Raw genomic sequence first — 16,336 nt, 5'->3', positions numbered from 1 at the left:
TTTTGTCTTAGTTTTGCATAACCTGTACGAGTTATATAAAACTAGGAACCAAATAGGAAATGGGGAGAGAGAGAGAGAGAGAGAGAGAGAGAGAGAGATAGAATAGGATAAGGAGAGGGGGACAGAGATAGTTAGAGACAGAGAGAGAAGGGGATAGGAAGAGAGGGAGAGATAGGGAAAGAGAGAGAGAGAGAGAGAGAGAGAGAGAGAGAGAGAGAGAGAGAGAGAGAGATTAGGAAAAGGAGAGGGAGAGAGAGGGTGATTACAGGATTAAGAGAGGGAGAGGAAGATAGAGAGAGTAGGGAGTAGGAAGAGACGAATAGAATACGATAAGGAGAGGGAAACAAAGAGAGAGAGTTAGAGAGAGAGAAGGGGATAGGAAGAGAGGGAGAGATAGGGAAAGAGAGAGAGAGAGAGAGAGAGAGAGAGAGAGAGAGAGAGAGGGGGAGATTGGGAGATTGGGAAAAGGAGAGAGAGAGAGAGAGAGAGAGAGAGAGAGAGAGAGAGAGAGAGAGAGAGAGAATAGGATAAGGAGAGGGGGAGGGAGAGAGAGGTGGAGAGATAGAGGAGAAATTGGGAGAGAGGGAGAGGGAGAGGGAGGGCAGAGATGGGGAGAATAGGATAAAGAGAGGGAAATTGGGGAAAGGAGAGGGGGAGAGGGAGAGAGAGAGGGAGATTGGGAAAAGGAGAGAGAGAGAGAGAGAGAGAGAGAGAGAGAGAGACAGAGAGAGAGAGAGAGACAGAGAGAGACAGAGAGGATAAGGAGAGGGGGAGGAAGAGAGAGGGGGAGAGATAGAGGAGAAATTGGGAGAGAGGGAGAGAGAGAGGGAGATTGGGGAAAGGAGAGGGGGGAGAGGGAGAGAGAGGGAGATTGGGAAAAGGAGAGGGGGAGAGGGAGAGAGGGAGGGAGAGAGAGGGAGATTAGGAAAAGAGGGAGAAGGAGAGAGGGGGGATGGAGAGAGGGAGGAGAGAGAGGGAGATTAGGAAAAGAGGGAGAAGGAGAGAGGGGGGATGGAGAGAGGGAGGGAGATTGGGAAAAGGAGAGAGAGAGAGAGAGAGAGGAGAGAGAGAGAGAGAGAGAGAGAGAGAGAGAGAGAGAGAGAGAATAGGATAAGGAGAGGGGGAGGGAGAGAGAGGTGGAGAGATAGAGGATAAATTGGGAGAGAGGGAGAGGGAGAGGGAGGGCGGAGATGGGGAGAATAGGATAAAGAGAGGGAGATTGGGGAAAGGAGAGGGGGAGAGGGAGAGAGAGGGAGATTGGGAAAAGGAGGAGAGAGAGAGAGAGAGAGAGAGAAGAGAGAGAGAGAGAGAGAGAGTGAGGAGAGAGAGAGAGGAGAGAGAGAGAGAGAGGATAAGAGAGGGGGAGAGAGAGAGAGAGAGAGAGAGAAGAGAGAGAGAGGATAAGGAGAGGGGAGGGAGAGAGAGGTGGAGAGATAGAGGAGAAATTGGGAGAGAGGGAGAGGGAGAGGGAGGGCGGAGATGGGGAGAATAGGATAAAGAGAGGGAGATTGGGGAAAGGAGAGGGGGAGAGGGAGAGAGAGGGAGATTGGGAAAAGGAGAGATGAGAGAGAGAGAGAGGATGAGAGAGATGAGAGAGATGAGAGAGAGAGTGAGAGGAGAGAGAGAGAGAGAGGGATAAGGAGAGGGGGAGGAAGAGTGAGGGGAAGAGATAGAGGAGAAATTGGGAGAGAGGGAGAGGGTAGAGGGAGATTGGGGAAGGAGAGGGGGAGAGGGGAGAGAGAGGGAGATTGGGAAAAGGTGAGGGGGAGAGGGAGAGAGGGAGGGAGAGAGAGGGAGATTAGGAAAGAGGGAGAAGGAGAGAGGGGGGATGGAGAGAGGGAGGGAGATGGGAAAAGGAGAGAGAGAGAGAGAGAGAGAGAGGAGAGAGGAGAGAGAGAGGAGAGAGAGAGAGAGAGTGGAGTAAGAAGAGAGGGATAGAATAGGATAAGGAGAGGGGTAGGGAGAGAGTGTTAGAGATAGAGAGAGAAGGGGATAGGAAGAGAGTGAGAGAGATAGGGAAAGAAAGAGATGGGAGAGAGGGTGAGAATAGGATTGAGAGAGGAGAGAGGAGAGAAGGGGATAGGAAGAGAGGGAGAGAATAGGATGAGGAGAGGGGGTGAGAAAGGAAGTTAGAGGAGAGTAGGGGGAGAGTGGGTAAGATAGAGATAGAGAATATGGAATAAGAAGAGAGCGAGAGAATATGATAAGGAGAGGGGGAGGGAGAGAGGGGGAGAGAGAGGAGATTGGGAGAGAGGAAGAGAGAGAGAGGGTGGAGATGGGGAGAATAGGAGAGAGAGAGAGAGAGAGAGAGAGAGAGAGGAGAGAGAGAGAGAGAGAGAGAATAGGGTCAAGAGAGGGGGAGGAGAGAGAATAGGATAAGGTAACGAGAGGGGGAGGGAGAGGTAGGGGAGAGAAAGAGAGAGAAGGGGAGAGGGTGATAATAGGATAGGATAACGAGAGAGAGAGAGAGAGAGAGAGAGAGAGAGAGGAGAGAGAGAGAGAGAGAGAGAGAGGGTAAGAGACTTGGCAGAGAGAGAAGTGTGAGGGGGAGAGAGATGAGATAGAACTCAAGAAGGATAATTAAGGCTCAGAATAGACAGAGACGGTGACGGGGGAAGGAAGACGAGAGAGGGGAAAAGAAGAGAGACATGCATGTATACAAACATATATACATATATCTATATAAATATATGTATATATATAACTATAGATATGCATATATACATACATAAACACATATTATATATCTATTTTGTGAAAATCAAAATAATGGTTTTTCATAACCCATACGGGTTTTTTGAAACTCAAAATGATATTTTTCATAACCAATACGGGTTATGAAAAACCATATTTTTGGTTTTTCATAACTCGTATGGGTTTTGGGAAATTCAAAATGATGGTTTTAGTTCTACATAACCCGTACGGGTTATGTAGAACTATGAATGGTACTTTTTGTTTTTCAAAACCCAAGCGGGTTATATTGCACATCAAAACCCGTGCAGTTTTTGGCTTGGTAAGAGGGTTGGAAAATGACCCTAAGACTTGGAAGCCCATTTTCCCTCAATTTTTGTCCCTTTACACGTTTTTTCATCTTCCAACATGATTTCTCGACTTCATCATCATCAGGTTTACAAATGATCAAGTGGGTATCTCTAAAATTACCACCATAATCTCACACGTCTTCTCATCTTTCTGACCATATAAAATTTTTTATTTTTAGACAACATTAGCATAGTAAACTTTAATTTTCTTTACCAGTGCCTTGACAGTCCTCAGAGACATACATCTACCATTTTTTTAATAACTTTTGATATACTTGACCAAATTCAAAATAAATTACATATTATTGTTCTACACTAGATTCTATACAATTTAAAAAAATAAAATTCATTTTCGATTATTTTGATACAAGTTATGCTCAGCACACGAACAGGTACCAAATTTTCAGGATGCGGTCACTTCAAAAAATCATTAAAAAAAAATACTCATTGAAAAATTACAAAAAAATACACAACTTCTAGATCTCAATCTTACCTATCATCCTACCAAAGGTTTTTTTCAAAATACTAAATCTAATTATATATTTTGTGCAGCGCACGAAAACAGCTATGTTATGTTTTTAAAAAAAAATCAGGAACAATTTTTTGTGCGAGAAAGGTTTGACCCTCTTAATCTTATCCAATTTTAAAAATTTTTAGTAGTTTAGAAACTAGATTCAGAGTACTACAATTCTTATTCTTTTTTCAACTCTTAGTTTTGAGTGCGTGACCTTCGAATATCTCTTTGAAGTTCAGGTTTACCTATTTTCAGAGAAAAAAAAAAAAAAAGTGGCCACTTATACCCCCCTTTTTGTTCACCATCTTGGTGCACTTACCCAAATTAACTATAACAACCACTAGTACCCTTCCCCTAATAATCAATTATATTATAATATGATTCCATATTTTTTATCTTAACAATCTATAATCACATATTAATGATTTTATTGTATTCCTCAAATTACACTATACACACTAAAATATATTAACTCTAAAATAAATAAGATAACTATATACAATATCTCATCTCTTATTAACAAAACATAGTCCATAGTGGACAAGTTCATATTCATGATATTAGGTAGTTGAGTGCATTCCAATTCTTGCGATAGAAGTTGTTGATTTAATACCCTCATACTTGTTGATTTAATATCCAATTTTTGTACAACATTGCACCAATAGTTGTGACTTTAAAGTTGTTATTGCTATGACGAGTACCAATAATTGAATGAAATATACCATTTGTTGGTTGTTTTGGACACCTTGACAAAAAGCATGTTGTTGTGGCATCATATTTGATGATGTGGCCCTGAAGCCTTAGTTATACGCAGGGGACTTGCCAAGTAAGCTGTTGTAAACAAATTGGGTGTGATTTGAAATTTCCACGTAAGATTTTGAGAAGCGGGAAGTTAGGGTGCACAACTACTTGATCCTCTCCTTGCATCCATATCCAAAACTTGGAATAATTATGACATAATAGATCATGACGAATTAGACTTAATTCTCTAGAGGTTAGATGCTTTCCACAAACAAAAGATAAATGAGCCCTTCACAACCCTAACCACACATTTACCACAATTTCTACTTTTTACAAAAAAATGTCACATCTCATTAACATTATGTGAATCCTTTCCATTTCATTCACTTATCTTCACAAATAGCAACAGAAGTTAAAAGTACACATACTCATCGTCATGGAAAACGTGATTTTCACTGGCCAACGTGGAAAACGTGATTTTCACTGGCCAACGTGACAAATCTCAAAATATCTCTTTGAAGGAAACGCGAATCCTTTGAAGAGTAGATGGGCCTAATCAATTATAGCAGTAAGATTGGCCTCTGTTTAATGGGCTCTGCCTTCCAGTTTACGCAAGGAGGATATGGATGCAATGCTTTCCACTGCTTTGTTTCTGCTAACACTTGTCAACTTATTTGCAGGTAAGTGATACATCTACCCTTTTCAAATCCTTCTCATTATTCTCTGCTATTATAAGATTACTGATTTTTCGATTTGCAGGTAAAGGAAGCGCAGAGAAGGCAGAAGCCTTATTTGTTTTTGGAGATTCGTATGCAGACACTGGAAACCATGATCCTTACGATCAAGCAGTAAATCAAGCGTGGAGAAGACCAAATGGTCTAATTTGGCCTGGTTACCCAGCAGGCAGAATTTCTTCAGGGAAAATCCAGACTGACTTTTGGGGTACAATTTGCTTGCAAAACCAATTCTTGTAATATCGGATTTTAAAGCTAACCTGTGTCTTATTAGGACATTTATTGTTGTGTTACAGCGGATATATTGGGTATTTCCAGTCCCATCGCTTATGAGCTGCTCAGAAGTCATGACTGTAATGTAAATGCAAGCAAGATTAAACAAGGAGTGAATTTTGCAGTGGGCGGCAGCGGGATATTTCGGGCTTTTGGCTTCAAAACAGTTCCAGAACAAGTCCAACAGTTCAAAAAACTGATTGCCGCAGGTTCAGGGTTCGATTCCCCAAAGCTGTCGAGGTCTGTAGTGCTTGTCTCTGTAGCTGGAAATGACTACGCCGCGCTCAGTAGCAGCCAAAGTGGATCTATTGAGGTAAATCCAAATCTTTCTCAGCTGTTAGCATGAAAAATTCGCTTATATTTACAAATGATTATGTTCAGGGTTTGGTAGATCTGGTGAAACCTGTAGTGAGCGGCATACTGGAGGTTGTGAAAGATCTGTATGAGACTGGGCTCAGGAATTTTGTGGTCAGTAATATTGCCGCCCTTGGCTGCGGAGCTGAAATCGGCAAGACGTCCTGCGATCCCAAATATGATGGCGTTATAAATCTCCATACCAAATTACTAATTGACGGCGTGCATCATCTCAGGTCGAATCTGAAGGGGTCGTCCATTATAATTACAGACCTGGACTCGGCATTTAACTATATTTTTCGCAATTCTGAACAACATGGTACTGCTACATACATTTTTCTTTGATGCCCAAATTCATAGTTTTAGGGTTTACAATTGCCCATAAAATACACATCAATTAACACAAATACAGTGATTCAATAATCATGTACAGGGTTGTGATGAGCAATACCGAATTTGGGCAATTTTTAGTCTAAAATCTCATGACATTTATTTTATGTATTGGATTTGCAGGGTTTGTGGATATGTTCTTCCCATGCTGTGCTGCGCCAGATGATGCAAAATCTTGTGCAGAAGTAGATGAAAAAGGAAGGGCTTTATATGAGGTTTGTGATAACGTGGATGCAAAATTCTTTTGGGATTTTGGGCATCCAACAGAGAGAGGATGGTTGGAGTTAATGGCACTTTACAGTTATGGTGCAGATGTTGCAGAAGAGGATAGGAAATTGAGTTTTGTTCAAGGGGCGGAGAATATCATTGAGTGGATACAATCCCTTGGCTTCCTTGCTCACAATATTTCACCACAATCTGCATTCGCTATCCTCTGATTTGACTGACAGGATCATTTGTCTCACAACTTGTCACTTACAAAATACGTGGTTATAGTTTCAATATATTAAATGCCTTCTGTGTAACTGATAGGATTGGGTTCTTCAACGCTATCATATTTAATGGCTTGATTATTCCAATTGAGTAGTTTTACACGTTTATGATTCATTAAATCAAATCCTTGACACACCTAATTTTCATGAACTGAACTTTTAAGTGTAAGAAGGGACAAAACAAAAGTGGAGGAAAACATCCTAACTGATTTACAAATCTACTGAAAAATAAGTAATCCATAATAACTATTTCAAATTAATTAAAGTTGAGATTGAAATATGTAATTTCAAATGAAAGCAAGTTCATTTATCGATTTAGAGGGTTCATTTATTTTAATGTGATTTATTATTATTTTCTGAAATAATTTATATCTTGTGATTATATCATATAAAAGTCTACATTTAATATTGAAATGATGTTTATACACAATTTAATATTATTTGATATCGATATTTATGATGTCTTGGATGAAGTTATGTCAACCATTTAATCCACTTGGTATGGTTGTATCTATGTGGTTTTAACCATCATTATAATTGATCACTTACATTTAGCTTGGGTGTACTTGTATCTAAGACAAATGAGTATCAAAAAGCAACTTGTGGGGATTTGTTGTGAGTAGATTGAAATATGGAACTTTTGTGGGGGTTTCTCAATGTGTAAAAGATTGGAGATGTAGAAGACAATGACAAAGAACACCTACGATGATGCTAGTATTTTTTGATGCAAATACAAGCCTAATGAATCTACTTGATAATATATTTGAGGGAGCCTTTGCTGTGATTATTCATGATCACTAATCTCTTGGGGCTTGTCTTTAAAAACAAAATCCTAGGTGCTCAAGTTGTGATTTTTTAACAAATAAGATGATACGCAACAATCAATTTTGGGAATTTTTAGTATTGGTAGTAGTAAACTTTAAAAGGTGGGGTAAGAATTTGGATTTGATTTTCTTTAGGTGAAAAAATTATGCTTGATTTTCTTTTTCACTTTAACACTCCCTCTAGTAGGGGAAAACCCTAAAAAATGCATACTAATAGGATTTTATGCCTAGGATATTGACATTAAGAGTGGTGGATGCATGCATGCTATCTTATATGTCTAGAACATGTAAACTTTAGCAGTAGGACAATGAATTAGTAATAGGACAAGAAAGTATTATTTGTCAGCTACCATGTATTACCTATTTTTTTGTCAATGCTTAATAATAACATATTTAAAAATTAATAACAATTTTAGAATGGTGGTCGTCAATGTTCAAATTTTTGGGTAACGTTTTCACATTCTAATTTTTTTTCTTTTCCAAGGTTTTTAACTAAACCTTTTTCTTAATAACAATAACATTGATAGGAAAAGGCTTAGTATTTAATATTAATAATATTATATTTAAAAAAAAATTAGATGTAATATAAAATATATATTATATTATATATATTTTTTTGATCGGTAATTGGCCGAAGCCTGAATAGCTTTTGACTGGAGCTATGAACTAGTGGGGACACATTAGGGCCCCCCCCCATTACATATTTTTGAATTATTATTATTATTATTATTATTATTATGTTTGATTAGATTGACCCCAAGACCTTCCCCATCCTATGGAAGACCAAGAGTCACAGCTTAGAATTCCACTTCAGATGTCCCTATTGGGAATTGAACCTGGGTCTCCACAGTGAGAACCCAGTGTTTTAACCAGTTAAGCTCAACCACTTGGAATTTTTTATTATATTTTTTATTAATTTATTTATATTTAAAATTATTTTTTAATCAATTTTATATCATAATAAAATTTGTATGATTTGAAATTATATTATATTTTATTTATATTAAAAAATACTTTTTCAATTTCAAGATAAGTATAATTAATGTTGAGTTTAATAGTAAATAAATTAAGCATGTTTAAATTATTTTCTTAATGAATTTTTAATTATTTTAAGTTGGAAATGAATGTTCTTATCATCTTTTTGGAAAGAAGTAATGTAGCTTTATAACATGAAACCTATGTTATTTAGAGAGCAATTAAATGATTTTCTTTGTCAACTTGAATCTAATGGGTGTCACTTAGAATGAGATCTATCACTCATTATCTATATATTTCTCTCTCTTATTCACTACATATGTCCCTTCATCTTTCGTGTTCTCTCTATACATCACTTTTTGTATCTTTATATTTTTATCTCTCCATCTATATCTTTCTACCTCCATTTCTCACTATCCCTCTACATATTGATCTCTCTCACTCCCTCTATCTTTACCAAGTTAAGTCCATTGCTCATTTCTATCCCTATCTCTCCATCTATCTATCCCTCTCTCTCCCTTTCTCCCTATCACTCCACCTTTCTATATCTCTATACTCTCTCTCCTCTCTCTATTATTATCCCCCCCCTCCCTCTCCATATCTTTCCCTCTCACTCATATACATACACTCACTATTTCTCCCTCCATATCTCTATCTATATCTCTATCTCTATGTCTCTCTCCATCTCTCTATACTTCCTTATTCCTTTTCTTTGTCACCCTCTTTCTCTCTTGCTCTTTCCCCCTTTATCTCTATCTCCCCCTCTCTCTCTATATCTTGTTATCTCTACTTCTCTCTCTATTATTCACTCCATCACTCTCTCTATCTCCCTCTCGCTCCTCTATATATCTCTTTCTATCTATATCTCTCTACCTTTGTCTCATTATCTCTCTTTGTATCCCTCTATATCTCTCTATATCTCCCTTTTCCCCCTCTTCTCTTTTTCACTTTAACACTCCCTCCATATCTTCGAATCTATCTCTATATCTCTTTATCTCCCATTCACTCTTCTTTGTCTCTTTCTATCCATATCTTTCTCTATACCTACCTCCCTATCTATCTCTCTCCCTATCTCTTTATCTCCTTCCATATCAATCTCTTATCTCTGTATATCGCCCTCTATCTATATCTTTCCTTGTCTTCCTCTCCTCTCTATTAATTAAGTTATATCTCCCTCTCTACATATTAAGCTATCTCTCCATCTATCTACATATTTCTCTCTCTTCTCTCTCTCTCTCTCTCTAAAAAAACAACATGATCCTAATGATCTTCTTGATTGAGAGGTTTTATTTTAGCCATGTTTGGATCAATGTAAGTGGATGCATAACTAATTTGAAGCAATCACTTCTCCAATTAGACCTTTGTTGCACAAAAAATATCATTTGATAAATGGCCCACCAATTGACCTCATGTACTAAACAAATATATGCATAAAATAGACCAATTTTTTTTAATTATCCTTCCACACCTCCTTGGCATACCCATTGAACACCAGGATGGGATTATTAGTTATTTATAAATGTCAAACTCTTAGACATGATTTATACATATAAAAATGATTACACATAATATACAAATATTATTTGTATCTTATTTATTAATTCCAGTTTGACCTACTCAAGACTAAAATATCAACGGCATATCTTGAGGACAAAAAACAAATGCTTGATGCCAAAGGAGTTCTTCACCATTGAAAGCAACCCATACTACTTTTGCAGCATCACATTTCCGAGGGTTGCACTATTGCATTAAACAAATTATAGATTTCATTCGCATGAAAAATAAAATTCGGCCTCTTCTATTCTATTGCAGAGAATCTTTAAAGAAGTGTTCTGAAATCACATAGGCACATGATATATATATTAAACGATACACAAATTTCCTATGAAAAGCTTATTTAGATGAAAACATTGTGGAGATATTGTAAGCCACAAATCCAAGGGAATCTATCCACTCAATAACATTTGGCGCCCCCTCAATAAAACTGATACTGATATTCTCTTCTTTTGCCCATTACTTTATAACGACATTAGCGCATTCCATCCTCGCTGTGTTGGATGGACTGAATCCCAGAAAAACTTTTCTTTAACGTTAGAACACACTTCAAATAAAGGCTTTCCTATTTCGTCTACCTCTCCACACATTTCAACACCACCTTTTATAGCACAGCAAGGGACGAACAAATCCATAAAACCTGTCACACAATTTCAAGAACACAAGTATTATTCAGAAGGCAGAGGTTTTGAAGATTTACATGACACATTTAAAAGGCATAGATTTTGAACTACCGAATTGTTCAGGACTGGAGAATATATGATTAACCGCAGACACCAAATCTGAAATTATGATGGACAATTCCTTGAGATCCGATATGAGGGTTTCTACGCCCTCTCTTAATTATTTTGTATGAAGGGCTACAAAGTCATCGTAGTTTGAATCACAGGATGCTTTGCCGATCTGAGGCCCGCACCCAAACGGACCAATATTACTCACCGCAAAATTCCTAAGTCCGCTTTCATACAGCTCTTTCACAGCGTCGATTGTCCCACTTACCACAGGTTTCACCAGATCGATCACTCCCTGTATTAAGCTCACAAAGTTGCAAAATATAAATGTTCTGAAGTTTTTGCAGGCGAAGAGAGGCCTTAGATTTTGAATTACCTGAATGGAGCCGTTTCTACTAGAAAGGAATGTACCGTAGTCGTTGCCAGCCACAGAGATAAGAACTACAGACCGCGAGAGCTTGCGAGAATCGAACCCGTGACTTCCTGCTATCAGTTTCTTAAACTGCTTCACCTGTTGTGCTACTGTTATGAAACCGTAGGCTTGAAATATTCCACTGCCTCCAACTGCAAAATTCACTCCTTTTCTAATCTTCTTTGCAGTTGCTTTACAGTCGTGACTTCTCAGCAGCTCATAAGCTATGGGAACGGGAAGCCCTAAAATATCTCCTGCACACACCACAACCACACATAGATAAGCCCTTAACACCTGATATTTGACCGTTTGTGAGTGGAAGATTGGTTTATCCCAAAAGTCTCTCTAGATTTTGCCAGAAGAAAATCTGCCTGCGGGATAGCCAAGCCAGGTCAAACCGTATGGTCTTCTCCATGGCTGGTTTATACTTTGATTGTATGGATCTTTATTTCCTGTGTCGGCGTAAGAGTCTCCGAATACAAAGAGCGCCCTAGCCTTTTCTGCAATGCTTCTCCCTGAAAATCAATCATTTAAATGAAAACCGTACGACTACATAATGAGGGAAGTTTGAACTGATAATTTGTAAAAGTGACCTGCAAATAAAGAGAGAATGATTATCAGAAAGGGAAGGCGAGAAAACATGGCGTCCATATCTGTACAGCCTGCACTAAGGTCGTCCTCCTTTGGGAAGGGTAGAGTGTAGAGTGTAGAGCATCTTTTTAAGTTGTCGTTTGGGAATGAAATGAAGGGCTAGTCAGCGAAAAATCCAAAATTTGGTGGTCGACACTGTCTGTCAAATCGTGACAGCTATCTATTTAGAGTTGATTTCAAAATGAGGAAATATATTATTTTTAAAAATATATTATAGATTATACATATATTATATTATAATTTTATATTTATTTTAGAATTTTTTTTGTTTTTAATATGATAATTATTTTTAATTTCTAATTGTAGTTTAAGATGATATAATTATCAAATTTTAAGATTTGGATAAAATCAGTTGTCATATTTATAAGAGTTTCAAGGATTATGTCAATAGAAAATAAGAAAATGGAGTCAAGGTCTAGTCATGAATGCTAATTAGATAGATTCACAATTCCACTCATATTTTTGTATTTGAAAGCAACGTAGGTATATGCAATCATCAAATTCAAGTTCTAGATTAAATTGATGCTCCTATCTATAAAAGGTTCAAGAGATATATTAATAGGAAATATAAGAATAATATATATGCAGAATAAATGAAATACTACACTACAATCTCAATTCTCTAAGCCAAGTGGTATTTTTAAGATCCAAATTGAACATATTAACACATGAAAGCTACTATACATTAAATTTACAATCTGAAAGTAATGAGCAAATTACTTGAAGCTATTGCAATCTCTATTTTATAGTGCCATTTTGGTTCTTTGACTTATAAAATGACATAAAGAACAACAAAAATTGTAAATATAAGTATTGTCAATGTAATAAAATTTACTAAAATGGCTTCAAAATTATACTAGTACAACCTCAAACAAGGTAAGATTCTCCAAAACCCCAAGCTCTACTATTGCTATTGCAAAAAAAAAATATCAAAAACCCAAACAACACATGCCAAGGAAGTATACTACCCCTCATATAATTCAGTGTACTAGACTATGAAAAAAAGAAGAATCCAACAAATCACTCAAACAATATTCAAAGCAAATGAAAAATCAATATCAGACTTGAATAATCAACTGAAGATTCTATTTATTTGTGATATAGAGGAAATATGTTATTTCTATATTAAACTTAGTTGTCATGGGCACATCAAAAGAAATTGAGTTAACTATATAGAAAATTATGATAAAAAATTATGTTACTACTTTAGCTCTATACTAATTTGCCTCTTATGGTCAAAATTTATGTCACTAGTTTGGTTACTACTCGACATTTAAAAACTAATCTTTTCCAAATTCACAAAGACCTAGAAATGCGAAAATATTACATTATTGGTATTAATGGTACTTGGTTATCAGTTAGTTGTGTAATTCCTAAATGGTATCGTTTCCTCTGCTTTGAATATATCATAAAGTTTTCACTCTTACTCTTCATATGGTAATAGAGTGCAATGTACATTCCTGTGCCTGTGCGCATCTTTAGATTTTTATCAAAAAGGAATTTACATTCAAATGAAGCCATTGTTTCTTGTTCGAGAATGTAGTGTTTTTAAAGCAGGTGAATGTAGTGTTTTTAAAGGAGGCATCTGAAGATGTTGGCAAAGGTTCATCTTTGCCTGAGGTTTTAGCAGTTTCCTACCAGAACCTGCTTTCATAGAACAACTCCGTGCAGTGTTGGCACCAACTCACTTGTCCCACAGACTCAAAGCGTAGAGGAGAGATCAAAGCTCCACAATATGAAGCCGTCGAGTTCAACAGACAAATCAAAATTCATTATATTTTCACTTCATTTGTTTCCTTTTCGCAAGGAGATTTTCAGCAAATTCTGTCAGATTTTCCATTTGAAAGAATTCGTAGGGATGATTCCTTAGCTTTCTACTCAAACATCATCTCTAAAAATTATCAAACAATTTGAGATACTACGGATGGAGATCAAAGACCGTTTGAGATGCCACTAGTAATCTCATCTCTTCTCCTTAAAACACAATTTTTCTCATTGTCTTTACAGCTAAAGACAGAGTACAAGTAACAGAGCACACCGAGCGCAAGGCAAAATCAAGAGAAACCCTCCAATTAAAGTATACAAATATGAAGCATCAAACAACTGGTATGTATTGTATATGTATTCGATATGTGAATAAGGCTAGAAGTGAAAAAATGATGGCACCTGTATAGTTAACAGAAGCAGTTGGAAGCATTAATAACTGACATACTAAAGATAACTTTCTCTTAGAACCTTTGTTAAGGATGGATAGGACACGCGAACTGTTTGACAGAATGCCTCAAAGAAATCTCGTCTCATGGAATGCCATGGTTGCATATTTGCACAAAATAGATATACGAAGTGGTCACGTGCACAAACAGTAAAAGAACATAAACAAAGCAAGATCCTTATATTAGAACATCATTAGTGGATATTAAATGCATTGAACAAGTGGCTTATATTTGTATTCGTTATATTCATATATTTTACAGCTTTCTTTGTTGGGTTGCATTTGGAACCTGTGATAAATAACAATATATGAGAAAGTAATTTTGGCAAATAGTAGGGAAAAAAATTGTTGAAAGCAACAAAATAGTTGAACAGGAAGTGGGTGTTAGATATGTACCTTTTGTTGCAGAGTTGGGACATGTAAAAGGGCTCTTCAATTTCATAGACGTTAGTTGTGTTGTTGAACCTGAAAAGTACAAATATTATTTTGGGTTGATACATTGAATAGAAGATATACAATATGTGAAAACATAATGAAGATGTGATTTGCATACTTGATTGTGTTTGTTCTGTAGGTATGTTTCTTTTATTCTGCGTGATAGCTCAAGCAAGCGGGCTTCCTTGGTCTTTCATAGAATTGTTGATGTTGCACCTTTCAATCGTGAGTACCTTTGGTAGGTGAAGCTTGGTTGTATACGTAGGCATTCAATTGCTTTTACTCTTGAAAGTGTTGTGAATATTAGGCATTGTTTCTCTGTTTTGCCGATGTCTACTATGACAAAGTGTAATGTTAGCCCCTGTGATTTGTGAATAGTAATGCCCCATGCCATTGCTAGTGGAATTTGTGTGTGGTTTCCTCTAGTAATTGGTCAAATAGGCACATGTTTTGCATTTTGTGGATCCCATGAAGGCCCAGTATAGTGTTTGAAAAGAACGACCACATATTTCAGCAAATCAGGTGGTTTGGAAGCTGCATCATAGACAATTTCTTTGATTTGACCCAAAACACCATTTACAAGGCCAACTTTTATCCATAAATTTGCAATAAGCATAATTTCCTGGTCTATAGAAAGAAGAATTTCAAATGCTAGTTGTTTTTATTGGTGTGCCTACCTATCTCTTTGATGGGTAATGATTGTTGTTGCACATGCAATGGGTGAGTGCAATTGTGTTAACATTTTTATGTTGTGTGTACTTGAAGCTGCATTTGTTGCAAACAAATGCTTGTGTTGGCTGAAGTGGTTATTTTGATCAAGTGTCAAAGCATGGGTGGACCGCAATTGGAGGGATTCTCGGTCTATTTGCAATGGTGTTGTGTTGCGGATATTAAGCAACATTTCACAGAAACTTATCTGTGAAGAAATTGTGCCTTTTTGACGAAATGGAATATCCAAGGTCACAATAGTATTGACTATGTGCCATAGAGCCAGTGTCGTTGAGTGAGATGCGTATAATGGCCTATCCATAACTGGGGGAAGCTGTGCAAGATCACCAACCAAAATGACTGAGATTGCTGCAAATGATTCATGTTGTCTACTGGGAAAAGCTTCTTGCAATATTTTATCAATCTTAATGAGTAATTGAGGGCCAACAAAGCTCATTTCATCTATTAAAATGTAACGTAAATGTTTGCATTGGTCTTGAAACATTAATAGCGAGTGGATTGTTAAGGGTTTGTATTCTTGAATGGGTATGTGGAGGGCAGCATGGATTGTGGTTGCTTGGATATTATATGCGGAAACATTGGTGCTAGTACAAGCAAAGGGTATCGTGCATGTTCTAAATTTGAATTTAGCTGTCTCCATATGCAGTCAATAAGAAATGATTTTCTAGTGCCTGCTATGCCTTGAATGATTAACCGTAATGGTGAAGAATGCAAGTTTTGTTCAGCATGAGTTTTAATGATATCAAGTGCAATAATTTGGTTTCTTGCAAGCTCATAGTTAGTAGGTGCATTTAAATGCGGGTTGGCAAGGATGTGGGGTGCTTGAATTTTCTCTGTTAAAATAAATTGAGATGCTTTTGAATGCAATGGTTCATCAGGTATAGAAGCAGTCCAATCAAAGTGTAGATCAAAATCACGTTTGCCAAGCATTTGAAGAGCAACAACATCAAAGTTGTTTGATGCTCCTATTTGTCATAAGAACTCCCATTCATATAGATCTTCATGAGTAGATTGTTGAGTGTCTTCTAGTTGTAGCTCTTCTTCATTTTCTGTTGTAATGTGTTTTTCAAAACCATTTACATGCCAGCGGATGTAATCTGTACTTTGAAGATGTTTCCAATTTATTATAGTTTCTTTAGTTGAGTTCCCTATATGTAGAGGAATGATTCAAAATGGTTTGTAAAGAAGCAATTCACTCCAACGGAAACTTTCAAAACTATTGTCCTCCTCTAAAGGTAAAGATTTGTGTTGTGGGTAGACATTTACAATTGCTGG

General features: G+C 37.0%; 2 protein-coding genes across 2 annotated transcripts; one reads left to right on the top strand and one right to left on the bottom strand.

Moving 5' to 3' along the window:
- The first annotated feature begins 4,822 nt into the window (after positions 1-4,822).
- On the top strand, positions 4,823-6,571 carry LOC131045833 (GDSL esterase/lipase At5g03610). Its single transcript, XM_057979490.2, has 5 exons — positions 4,823-4,976; positions 5,056-5,238; positions 5,327-5,616; positions 5,685-5,976; positions 6,171-6,571. Exons 1-5 carry the CDS (start codon positions 4,919-4,921, stop codon positions 6,482-6,484), a joined length of 1,137 nt encoding a protein of 378 aa, XP_057835473.2. The 5' UTR covers positions 4,823-4,918; the 3' UTR covers positions 6,485-6,571.
- Positions 6,572-10,413: 3,842 nt separating this feature from the next.
- Positions 10,414-11,738, bottom strand: LOC131045816 (GDSL esterase/lipase At5g03610). Its single transcript, XM_059221429.1, is given in 3 exon segments — positions 10,414-10,531; positions 10,626-11,549; positions 11,628-11,738. Coding segments are annotated over 2 exon segments (873 nt in total). The 5' UTR covers positions 11,686-11,738; the 3' UTR covers positions 10,414-10,531; positions 10,626-10,734.
- Positions 11,739-16,336: the final 4,598 nt, after the last annotated feature.

Source organism: Cryptomeria japonica, chromosome 5, assembly GCF_030272615.1.
Source record: "Cryptomeria japonica chromosome 5, Sugi_1.0, whole genome shotgun sequence".
Lineage (NCBI taxonomy): Eukaryota > Viridiplantae > Streptophyta > Pinopsida > Cupressales > Cupressaceae > Cryptomeria > Cryptomeria japonica.
The sequence above is the reverse complement of the archived record's forward strand: the minus strand, read 5'-3'. Positions and strand labels throughout refer to the sequence as shown.

What these genes read in the sequence shown, in the direction of transcription:
- LOC131045833 (XM_057979490.2), top strand. Translation starts at nt 4,919, where the DNA reads ATGGATGCAATGCTTTCCACTGCTTTGTTTCTGCTAACACTTGTCAAC. An exon ending in ACTTGTCAACTTATTTGCAG is followed by an intron (nt 4,977 to 5,055) that starts GTAAGTGATACA and finishes TTCGATTTGCAG; the next exon opens with GTAAAGGAAGCGCAGAGAAG. An exon ending in GCCAAAGTGGATCTATTGAG is followed by an intron (nt 5,617 to 5,684) that starts GTAAATCCAAAT and finishes GATTATGTTCAG; the next exon opens with GGTTTGGTAGATCTGGTGAA.